General features: G+C 56.6%; 2 protein-coding genes across 2 annotated transcripts; both read left to right on the top strand.

Annotated features, from left to right (window-relative positions):
• Positions 1-167: 167 nt before the first annotated feature.
• On the top strand, positions 168-1,272 carry NCS54_00524000 (Hypothetical protein; the record flags this gene model as incomplete). The annotated part of the gene is made up of 2 exons (XM_053150752.1): positions 168-301; positions 378-1,272. The coding sequence occupies exons 1-2, from the start codon at positions 231-233 to the stop codon at positions 1,270-1,272; spliced, it is 966 nt and encodes a 321-aa protein (XP_053006727.1). The 5' UTR covers positions 168-230.
• A 6,145-nt stretch (positions 1,273-7,417) lies between these two features.
• Positions 7,418-11,035, top strand: NCS54_00523900 (Hypothetical protein; the record flags this gene model as incomplete). Its single annotated transcript, XM_053150751.1, has 3 exons — positions 7,418-8,087; positions 8,170-10,518; positions 10,590-11,035. 3 exons carry the CDS (start codon positions 7,418-7,420, stop codon positions 11,033-11,035), a joined length of 3,465 nt encoding a protein of 1,154 aa, XP_053006726.1.
• Positions 11,036-11,785: the final 750 nt, after the last annotated feature.

Genomic DNA, 11,785 nt, shown 5'->3' with positions numbered 1-11,785 from the left:
TGAATCTGTAGATTTCATGAGAAGCGATTCGGACTGTTCGCATGTAGCTCGGTATGATTGAAGGAGTGTGGCTGGTGAGGGGTAGGTCTTATCGATAAGACCAACCTCTGGTCGCATGAGCACCATCGCAACTCCAACCTCTTTTGACCAAGACAAGACCATCATTGAACACGCAGAGACTACAACTCTGTGCCGTCCCCATAGTCGCTTTAGAGCTGCAACATGGCAAGATGAGCCATCAACGATACCCCTCCCACGATCCCGTCAAGGAACCCCATTCCATCTCCCTCAAGGTCCTTCGGTGAGCTATGCTCCTGCCTATCTTACGCGGCTCCATGTGAATGCCTCGGGTCTAACCTGCAACGGCACTGCTCAAGACTATCACGCCCTTCGCTCGTCACTCAGTATCCCATCGATCCTCCCTCCTCGATAGGCGCGACTGTCAAGCCAGCCCCAGCCCCGGCATCGCTTGCTTACCGCTCCGAAACTACATCGAACCCGTCACCGTTCCTCCTCAGCCCCATCGTCAACCTTCCCGTGTCATTTGGCTCGGCATACGTTGGTGAGACGTTTAGCTGCACGCTCTGCGCCAACAATGACCTTCTGCCGGACGTACCTAAGAACATCCGCGATGTGCGCATCGAGGCCGAGATGAAGACGCCCGGCTTGGGTGCCGTCCAGCGCCTCGAGCTTGGTCCGCCCACCGACAAACCTGAGGCGGACCTTGACTCTGGCGGCACGCTGCAGAGGGTCGTCTCGTTCGACCTCAAGGAGGAAGGCAACCACGTCCTGGCGGTGACGGTCAGTTACTACGAGGCGACTGAGACGAGTGGGCGCACAAGGACGTTCCGCAAGCTCTATCAGTTCATCTGCAAGGCGTCACTGATTGTGCGTACAAAGGTCGGGCCTCTCAAGGCTGCGGCCGGCGACGGACAGCCGCGGCGGTGGGCGCTTGAAGCACAGCTGGAGAACTGCAGCGAGGACGTGGTGCAGCTGGAAAAGGTGGTGCTGGACACAGAGCCCGGGTTGCGGTACCGCGACTGCAACTGGGAGGCGAGCGGGAGCACCAAGCCGGTGCTGCACCCGGGCGAGGTGGAGCAGGTGTGTTTCGTGGTGGAGGACAGCAGCGGCACCGGGACGTCGGGCGGCGACGTCGAGGTGACACCAGACGGGAGGATCATATTTGGGTCACTGGGCATTGGCTGGAGGGGCGAGATGGGGAACCGAGGATTCCTGTCAACCGGCAAGCTGGGCACGCGAGTGGCACGGTGAGGGCGACACGGCAGAGACAAACCTTGACCCGGGCTCTCAACTTGGAACCATCAGGACAATCCCGTGATCTTGTTCTACTGCCTGCAAGCTGTGCCGCGGCGCAGACGGGTTCACGCACTGCGACATTCAGGTCTTGGACTGTCAGCAACACGGCACAAGAATAGCACAACCGCTAGGAGAGAGAGAGGTCGCAGGGATATTGAAGGATGCAAAGTAAAGGGCAGAGCACCGGCCAGTTTCCGACAACTCGGTCTCAATGGCATATTGACTGTCTCGAACCTTAACTCGAGGCTCGGGCAGGGAAGACAAGGGAAAGGAAACGGCAGGGGTCACGTCACGGCCGAGAGATGGGGGAGTGGACACAGGGTTCACCAAGGTCAGTTGGTGCGAGACATGGGGTGCTCTCTCTTTCTTTTTTTGGAGACATGTGAGTCTTGCTTGGGTCCGAGTTTCGATGGATGTCAAGGACATTGTCAAGGACAGGGTCTCTCTCGGGGTTTCTGTCAGTTGTACATGGGCATATAAAAAGGATGGATGGATGACTGATGCCGAGCCAGAATAACTGGGGATGGATGGTACGTCGACGACGGGAGTTGAAGGCAGTGGTGAGCCCACTGCTGGGTTCACCCTCGTCAGCCGTCCCAAACCACCGGCTGCTGGTATTGGGCGATATGATACGAAATAGACAAGCCATGACGCGTGCAGCAAGCAGCATGGGAATCTGGGGACTGCAGAAGACAAGGCCATGCCATGCTTAACAATCTATCTACTCCATAGGTGGCCAAGAATAGAATAATATTACCACAGATATTATGCGACCTGTCGTGCGTCCCGTCTCAAGCTTGATCCCACGTCTCTGGACCGGGTTTCCCAAAAGGGATGCAGCAGGAACACTGAGCAGGGGTTCTGGCGGCCATGGCCATGGTGGGAGGCAATGTTTGCCTGGCTGTAGATCCTCTTCTCTCCGCTGACCACATTGTTTCAACCTTGAGCAAGAGAGTGCACAACTCGAGAGCCGGATACTGGAATATCCGTAAGGGCACTGACTCGCCTCCAACGGTGCGGCCGCGATCTACCAGGGTGAGCAAACACCAAGCGAAACAGGGCCTCACACTAAGATCTCTGATACCCGCAAGGGAAGGGAACCAAAGGGTAACACACGGTCCAACGTGGAGAGCGACCTGAAACAAGACGACGCGATGGATATCCGACGCCGATCAGCGAGCAGAGATATGCATAGTGGTTTGCCGTGATCGGAAACTGGGCGCAGCCACGATCTTGAGGCGCGCCGTCTTGTGTCAGGTAGACAGAGGTTGAACAGAGTGCTTGAGCGCACCTCATGCGGAGACGTGCATGAGCATGATTACCCAGACGGGCGAACAGAGTGCCTTGATTAGCGCAGTGCAGCATGATGAGCAGTTTTTGGTGAAGCACAAGGAATCAAAAAGAATGCTCAAGGGACAAAAACCACGTGGTTGATCCAACAAGACACCCAGCTTGGTGGACCATGTGTGGTGGTCCTCTTGGTGCAAGATGAGTTGTCAGTGTCCAAAATACACTGACTTATCAGCACTAGATAGAGGACCGGGAGACGTGGCTCACTCAACCTGGTGCCTGGAGAGTATCGCCCGGTCAGCCATCTGGTCTGGTCTGGCTGCCATGGCAAACAATCCAATCTTTCAAACAACACCATGGCGCGCTTGGTAGGCGGCCAATCCGATTACCGACTGGCGTCCAAAGATGAATAGGAGGTGTGTGCGTGCCTGTGGCTCCACGAGGTCAAGGCCAATTGAGGCGTCAAGGTGACGGACGGGATGGCAGTGGGAGAGAGCGCCTGAACCATCGCATCGGGACAAGGGAGTTGCTCGTCTTGATGGCCCTAGGTTGTTGTTTCTGTCCCCGATATCCATACTGTTTCTTGTCTTCTGTTTCCTGGACCGGAGCCAGGCCGAGGAGAGGATCAGATTGGCCGACAACATGAACCATGTACACAAACAAATCATCCATCCATGGGTGGAGATGGTCGGTCTCGTTCTCGTGTGCCTCGCTGCGCTGCGCTACGTCTCTGGCGTCGTCCGTACCTGCATCAGAGCCTGGCTCGTGCTTTCGTATTCCCACCAGGGCCCGTCAGGGGCGCATTGCTTAGGGCGACCTGGCGTTGGCGCGCTCTTTGGGCTGGGCTGTCTTGGGTGCAGGTAGCCCCTGGACTAGGACCGACGAGGGCGGCGGCGGCCCCTCAAACGATTCTGTGCCTGATTTATTCACGGGCTCGAGGTCGCACATGAGGTGGATTATGGGAGAAGGGAGATAACAGGGGCGGCGTCAGGGAGAAAGGAGAAGGGCTCGTATTGAAGAGCAACATCGGATGCAACAAGAGTTGAGGTCCGGTCCATGGATGCTCCGTGGACAAAGAAGTTCAGCACCGCTCTGTAAATCGGTATCATACAAGACTGGCCAATCATCGCTGTGCCTCAAGCAGGCGTCGTGTAAGAGGCAGGAGATGCCCGAACTCGAAGTGATCTGCAGGGTTTTATCGACTTTGGGTCCCTCGAGGGCGACTATCCCACGATGTACCTGCCTCCCCCGTGCAACTTCACGTCGATCAGGGATTTGAGATGGATGTCAGTCATGGTTGCCCACGCACGTGCAGAAAGCCCAATCCAATTCAGTTCATCTTTATCCTTGCTTAGCAGATGAAGCTAACATGGGAGTTACTGCCTCACGTCCACGGGATGAAGCCCAAGTACCGTGTACTTTCACTTCTTTTCTCTGCTTTTGGCTGGCTGGCTGGCTGGCTGGCTCATCTCTGTCATTGCGAAGAGGGAGCCAGAGAGCCGAGGGGCGCTATGAAAAAGGACGCCATCGTCAACCCACCGCGCTAGGTTGGGGGTCGGCTGTTAGCCTCGTTAGACTAGGACTGACGTAGGCCCAGCTGCCTTTAACAGTTTGTTCCAAAGAAGAAGCAAGGAAGAAGAAAAAAAGCGAAAAAGGAGGCGAAATGGAGGGAGGAAGCGAAGGCACAGCAGTAAGAAAGAAAAGCAAATATTGCAGAAGCGAAAGAGGGAAAGACGATCATGCAAGTTGCTGCAAATCCACAGCCAGCCAGACACACACACTGGCAGTCTTGATGTTGACGGAGCGTTTGGGGCGTCGTTCTGCAGGCCCATCTGCACAAGAACGGTGAGGGTGGGATTGAGATGGGGGAAGGAGCGCCTTGAGTGCCCACCTGCGCACTTAGCCGGCCGAGGCGCTCAGCCAGCTCCAATCGGGTTTTTATTGGGAAGTCGATTTCCTAGGCAGGTAGGAAGGAGCGTTGGACAGGCCGAACAGGGCCTGTCCAGACTTCTTGGTTCAACAACAGTCACTGCACATCTTCCACCCCGGGTTTCAGCATCCGGCTCATAATCATGCATCCATTTCTTGTTGTATTTCCCAAAGGAGCACAAATGACGCCTTATTCAATACTGCACTGCACTGCACCGCATCAGTCGTCGCGCAAGCCGTGACTCCGGGGTGATATTGCCTGCCCTTTTCCTCCCCTTCAGATCTGCCTGCCTGCAACGGGAGCAGCAACTGGGACTCAATCCCGGGCCCGGACCCGGAAATGTGGGCCCTGTACGAGCTCCTGATTCTGCTACTGCACCCGGCGCTGCAACCACAACTGCATCGTAGTGCTGTCGGCCGACTAATCACTTATTGGATCCCAGGCAAGGAGTTTCTCATCAGTGATCCGGAACCACAAGCAAACCTGTGTGCTGTGTTGTGTGGCTTTGCCTCAAAACGACAGCGCACCACACCACACCTATTTTTGTGCTGGCTGGCCAGAATCCAAGCAGGGCCGCATCGGGCGCGAGGGAGTCATAGCCTAGGACGGACAACTCATCGGTTGAGAGAGCCATCGAGCTGTGATGGGTGCCGTCTCGCCGAGTTACTGCCCAAAGCATGCATGATCCTAGTGTCACTGATGCAGAAGTAGAAGCAGGCGGAAGCAGTCGCAGGTGCACCCATTAGCGGTTGACGCTCATATCATCCGCAGAGTAGTATCCGTTGCATGGTCTCCTCATCATGTTCAGGATCAAGCATATCTCGGAGGGTCAAACTTGGGGCTTATATGTCCATGGCCAACGGCCAACCAACTCCATCACCCAACCAACTTCGTCATGAGCTCTGGCTATGTTGGCTCACCTCGCTCAGCTCACGGAGCACCTTTGCCTTAGCTGATGGAGCCGAGACGGAGACCAAGTGGGACTCGTCCATGGGGGAAAGACAAGACATGGAGGTCAGACTGGGACGAGACAGAATGAGGTACCTCCTCTGCCGCACGATAAACGCGCGACTCTGCAGGTACCTCGAACTGAACGGGTTGGTGGGGGAGAAGCGCCCACACGATAGATACAAGCCATGGTACACGACTGACCCCGGCCATGAGAACCAATGCATGCACCAACGGAGCACCACAGAAATCCATCATGGCCCGTGGAGCCGCTGGCGCGAAGGTTTGCTTGCTTGACCCCCTGAGGCTGATGGTACCTGGATCGGGCTGGTTGGGGGGGTACCTGATGCCGGGCGCAGGCGGCACTGTACCGCAGGACGGTCGGTACTGTACGTTGTTGGTAAGCGGAAGTGCTGCACTGTTTGGATGGGCAGATCTGGACTGGATGCATGCATCATCGAAAGGTGCGTAGGGACGGCGTGTTTCTGAAGATCGACGCCCATTTTCTTGGTTGCGGCCGCCAACGGATATCAAACCGTCAGAAAAGGCACGGATACATTCCGACACTGTACCATTTCATTCAGGGTTACGGCGACGGGAACGAGACGGTCATTGTTGCTGACTCGGATGCAGATGGTGTAAAGGCATTGGCCCCTTGCCAGGTATGCGTTGTGTTTAGGTGTGGTGGTGGTGGGTGGTGGTGGTGGTGGTGCCCAGAGCCCGAACCCAGCGGTGAGTCTCATCAGTGGTTGGCCCTAACTGATGATGGATGGTGGGTGATGGGAGCTGAGTCCAGGAGGATATCACGCCCTCAATGGACTGGTGCCAGGCGCATTTCTCAGCGGTCCCCTAAAATCGGTCCCCTACACTGCAACCCTACTTGGTATCGACGCTCTTGGTGAGTGGTTGCCCCTAGAAGCCCTCCCGGGAAGCCCCTGGACTATCAGTCGCCCAAATGCCCGGGCTGCCGTCGCTCCAGCCCCAGAGGCCGAAGGCGTCCAAGAGGTGACGGAACTGGACCCTACAATCCGCCATTTTACGACTAAAGAAGGCACCCTGCGTCAGACACCCCGGTCGCTTTTCTGATGGCCCAGGCTTGCTTGTTCGCCCTGGGTGGATTGGACGTGGATGTGGATGTATCGGATACCGCTGCCACCAAGTACCCCGTACCCATCCATCTGCTATCCACGGGCGTCCACGTCCCAGGCCTCGTCCGGGTCGAGCTCAGGCAGTAGGTACCTATAACCAGTACCAGGCAGGTACCAAGCACCAGCCAGCACTGGCACTGACGGACGGATCGACGCCAAATCCTCGTCGTCTCTCTCGCTCTCTCTCCTGTTCTATCCGCCCGGGCTCATCTCATTCTCCCATCATCATCAACTTCTCTTTTTTTCTTTCTTTCTTCTTTTCCTTTCCCTATTCACTCGGCTCGGATTCCCGGTGTTATCGTGTCTTGCCCTATTCTCACTGGGGCTGTTGTTTGGGTTGCATCATTCGAACCTGAACCCGCCGATCCAGACCCAACTTTTGGCTCGCTCACGAACGAACGAACGGCGCTGGGCGACTGGCTCACCTCGCCAGTTTCTCGACCTCGGCCCCCTCCTCGTCCACGTCGAGTCGAGTCCTTTCTGCCAGCCAGACTTAGCATAGAGCTTCCTGTCGCCTAGAGTAAGTCGCTCAAGCTTGAATTTACCGCCTGCCGCCGCCGCTGCCGCCCTCGCTCGATAATCCGTCTTTCGCTGGTCTTGTCGTCCATGGCCTAACCGAAACCCCAGCAACCTGAAATTTGTTGATCGCGGACCTCTTCACACCACAACCAGAGCGAGACGAGCAGCATAGTCGACGACTGCTCCCTCGCCGCTCTCCGCCCTCACGACCCCCGATTACTCCAACCTTGCCCATTTGCGGCCTAATAGCGACAATTGACATGTCATGGAGAACTCTTCGACCCCTCTCGCCGACTATTTCTGGATCGCCGGCGTAGAGTCGGTGTCCATCCACGACCCCGCGTCGCAGCCAATCGTCCCCGTCGTTCCTGTCGAGTCCACCATCGCCGAAGATGGCGAGCCCGAAGACGATTTTGCCAACGGCTCCCAGGCCAAGGCCAACGCACGACACTCGCGCCACAGTTCCTCCAACCGACTCTCCAGGATATCTCTCACCGACCGATTCTCGGTGCACACACTCGAGGAGAACGACGGCAACACCAAGAGCAACCGCAGCAGCGCCACTATTCGCCCTGTGAATCCCCCCAACTTCGGTGCCACCAATGGAGGGGCCAATTCCACCGGTACCCCCAGCGGTATCCTGGGCGAGGGCACCATGCTCATGGGCGACTTTGATTTTGATAAGGCCCTTGTCAAATTTGCAGCCGAGCGCGAGGTTTTTCTCGAGGATCTAACCTTCAGTGCTGGCGCAAAAGTCCAAGCTCGGGCACCGATGGTGAACCCTAGAGCCGAGCGGATCAAGGCGGAGGAGAGCGATAGCGGCAGACTGAGTCCTCTCAGAAGCATTAAGGGTAGCATCCGCCGCAAGATGAGTTTTAGGGACATGAACAGCTTGCGCAAGCAGCCCAGCACCAGAGCGAGTGCAAGCCGAGCAGGTTCGTCTTTTACATCTTCTCGGCGCTCCTGTTTGTGCGCCCCATCCTTGATATGGTGACTCTAGCTAACTTGCAGATGCAGCCTCGATCCGTACTGCAAAGCGTCTCAGCAACTACAATTCCGTGATTCCGCCGCCCGAGCCCCTCAACACCGATCCTGATATGCACCCCCTCAAGCGACGGTATGAGCCGGTTCTACTTGACCGATATCCCCCCCAGGAGGCTGTAGATGAGATTTCCAGGCGTGGAAAGTTCCCCGACTACGTGCCGATGTTTGCCTTTCCCAACGACATTCAGATTGTGTCCTCGGATGATCGGCCACGGTCGACATGGCACGGCTTCACCATGACCTCTGACGATAACAGCAAGCTGTACGGTATTACCATCATCATCTGGACTGCTCTGACCGCCGACGTCGCCGAGGAGGTGGAACAAAGGTGCGAGGAATGGCGACAGAGCCACATGTCTGAAGAGGAGCGAGAGCTGGCGGCGAGCCTGGGAGTTCGATTGGCTGGTGAGCGGACACACCTCTCGCAGCTTCTCGCCAAGCTGCCCACGATCCCATCAGGCTCTCCGGCCCGTGAGAGGCTCGAAGACGAGATTAGCACGGTGGAGGAAAAGATCACCCTCATGACGGATATGCTTCGGCCCCTGAGACATGGTGCTGCATCCAAGATTGAGGGCCTCACCACCGGCGAGAGCGGACTCTGGACACCTCGTGCTTACGGTATTCTGGGACGAGACCCGGCCAACATGTCGTTCTGGAAGGAATGGCTCAAGGCAATTGTCACGCCCATGACAGACGGCGGTGTGCTGAGAATACCCCCGAGCTCGCCCAAGGTTGGGCGCTGGCAGCCCCTGGAGCGGTACGTTGTCAACCTGTGCACCGAGGCGTTCAACCCCCTGGGATCCAAGACCCAGGTCGAGCTGGGTGTTCGCGAGCTACGGCTCTATGCTCGAAAGGAGGCCGAGAACGAGCTCCCGGGCTCACGAACCATTGATCTCTATGCCCTGTTCAGGTGTCTGTCGCTGGAGAACATTGTTGCGCTGTTCGAGTACGCCATGTCGGAATCTCGCATCATCTTTCTCTCGTCTCACACGAGCATGCTGCACCTTGCATGCCATGCCTTGGCTAATCTGCTCTATCCACTCAAGTGGTCGAGCATCTTCATCCCTGTTCTTCCCGCACGACTCTTGTCGGCCCTCGAGGCGCCTTGCCCCTATATTGTAGGCATTGAGCGACGATACGACAAGATCGAGCTGCCCGAGGATGACTATGTTCTGGTCGACCTGGACAAGGATACCATTGATGCCACCTCGCAGCCGGTCCGCCTCCCACGTCAAGCCCGCAGGAAACTCATGTCCCTGCTGCAGGTTGCGGCGCCACACAAGCTTCGATATGGTGTCACGACAGGACCTCCTCCATATGCCATGGAGTCATTCCCCTACGATGCATTCTCCAGCGAGAACGGCGCCCTCTTCAGGTCACCAACTTCCAAGAGCACCCTGGGCAAGTGGGTGTCACAGAATTCTTCGGGCTTTGGAGAGGCGGATCCGGCAAACGAGATGCAGCCGCCAGTCTTCAATGCTTTCGCTACCGCCTTGGTGGAAAATGGCAGATCAGACAGACCCAGCACTAGCAAGTCTGGCAAGACCAGCCCGCAGTCCTCGGTGTCTCCGGTCTCGATGACATTCCCTCCCATGCCTTCAACTCCAGTGTCCCGAAGCGACTCCGGGTTTGCACTTGCAGCCACACTCCGAGAGAAGCGATCAGGGCATTTCGGAGAAGAGAAGATGCGACGCAGCTCGTCGTTTGGCCTGGATAAGCACCAGCCGTTCCACAAACCGAGCCTCCCGTTCCTCAATGGCCACCAGGCCAACCTGTCCATCTCGGCCATCTCTGTGGACTCCCAGACATCGCTTGGAGGAGGTTATGGAGGCGGATACGGCGGAGGTGGCTACGGCGGCGGCGGCTATGCTCCCTCAACCTACGCACAGTCGACGCTGGCCGCGTCAACCATCATGCCCAGCATGCAGATCCAGCCTGTGCGGAACACGGAGACAACTGTCTGGGTTGAGGGCCACTGCTTCAACTGGATCCCCAGGGATAACACGTCCATCTGTACCATCTGCAACGAGCACGCCGAGGGAGATGGCATCTACATGTGCAGCGCCTGCAAGACCTTTTCCCATGGCAGATGCCTCGGCCACGTCTCCCTTGTCTGTCCCGACGCCTTCCACGCAGACCGCGTCCGGGCGGCGTTTGTCCGCTGCCAGGCGAGTTTGTTGTACACATATCGCAAATATCTTGGTCGGCCTTCGCGTCAGCAAAAGAGCAATGGCCAGCTGTACGCCTTTGATATGGAGGGTTTCATGAAGAGTCTCCCGTACGAGCAGCACGACTACGCGGTCATGATGCGAGAAACACAGTGTAAGTCAAGTCACGTCACATCACATCTGTTTAGCCTTTGGACGGTCTGATGCTAATCTGGAACTAAAAAGGCTTCAACGAGTTTATTCACGACCGAGAGATCCACCCCGCCAATGCATCGGCGATCCGTCTGTTTGACGAAATCATCATGGCCAAGAGGGCCCGAGGCCGGACCGGTCTGTCGACAGGTCTCTCCCGTCTCTCCACCATCCGTGCCTCTCACGGTGCCTCCCTGCACGCCGGCAGCTTTGCTCCTCCAAACCGCGGCGGCAAGGTGCCGCAGTTCCTTGGCGACACATCCGACCACATTTGGCGGACAGCCTCAGTACCGCTACCCAAGGGCAACTTCCCGGGCGAGTACCGATCTGTGGTGACTCGTATTCCCGCCCGCCTCGACCGGTCTCTGATGCGGGAACCCCGTTCCATCCAGGGCATGCCCCGTGTCGAGCCACGAGGTGCCCGTGGCCTGATCCGAAAGCAGGTTCCCAGCATGCTTGGCACCACCCCTCCAACTTGAGACATAGAATGTGCGACAGGAGAACATTTCTTTTAGTGAGGGAAGCAAAGAGCCGGGGAGCTCGGAGCTGACCATCCAACCAGCAGCCCCCTTCCGTCGGTGATGCTGAAACCCATACACATAATGGTGTGACACCCCCCCTTTTTCGCTCAAAGGTAGCCTTAAGGGGGGGTGATCCAATGACAAAGATGAAGAGTGGAAAATAGGGAGAAATCACCATGTACGATACCACGTTTGTAATTTAGGATGACGACCACCTCAGCAACGAAAAGTGGTGTATAGCTAGCCGGCCACAAGATGGAGTCGACAAGATCGAAGGGAAAGGATGTCGACGAGAAGGGACAACAAACAGAAGCCACCCAAGGAAAGAGGTAGATTGAAGGGTGAGCCTGTTCGAAGGAAGATGGAGCAGAGCAAAGAAGAAAGAGAAAAAAAAGAGGACATTACGCCCCCGATAGACACGTGTTTTGGATTCCCCGGGCTGTTTCAATCTGGCCCGAAGCCTTGCTTGGTTCGCATTTCTTGTCTGGAGCATACAGAGGAGAGGGGAGAGAGGCATACACTGGAGTGAGCATACGGTATCGATCAGCATGAGCGAGCATACAGGGAGCGGGGGGACGGTGGTGCTGTGCACTCTGGGCTGGGCTGGACTAGTTTTTACATAAGACGTTTATATCTGTGCTTGAGCCATACGGACGCATACCTAGAATGTCCTGGCTAACTGTTAATCTTACACAAAACTTCATCCTC

This window comes from Fusarium falciforme, chromosome 4 (assembly GCF_026873545.1).
Source record: "Fusarium falciforme chromosome 4, complete sequence".
Lineage (NCBI taxonomy): Eukaryota > Fungi > Ascomycota > Sordariomycetes > Hypocreales > Nectriaceae > Fusarium > Fusarium falciforme.
This window is presented reverse-complemented; position numbering and strand designations above follow the sequence as displayed.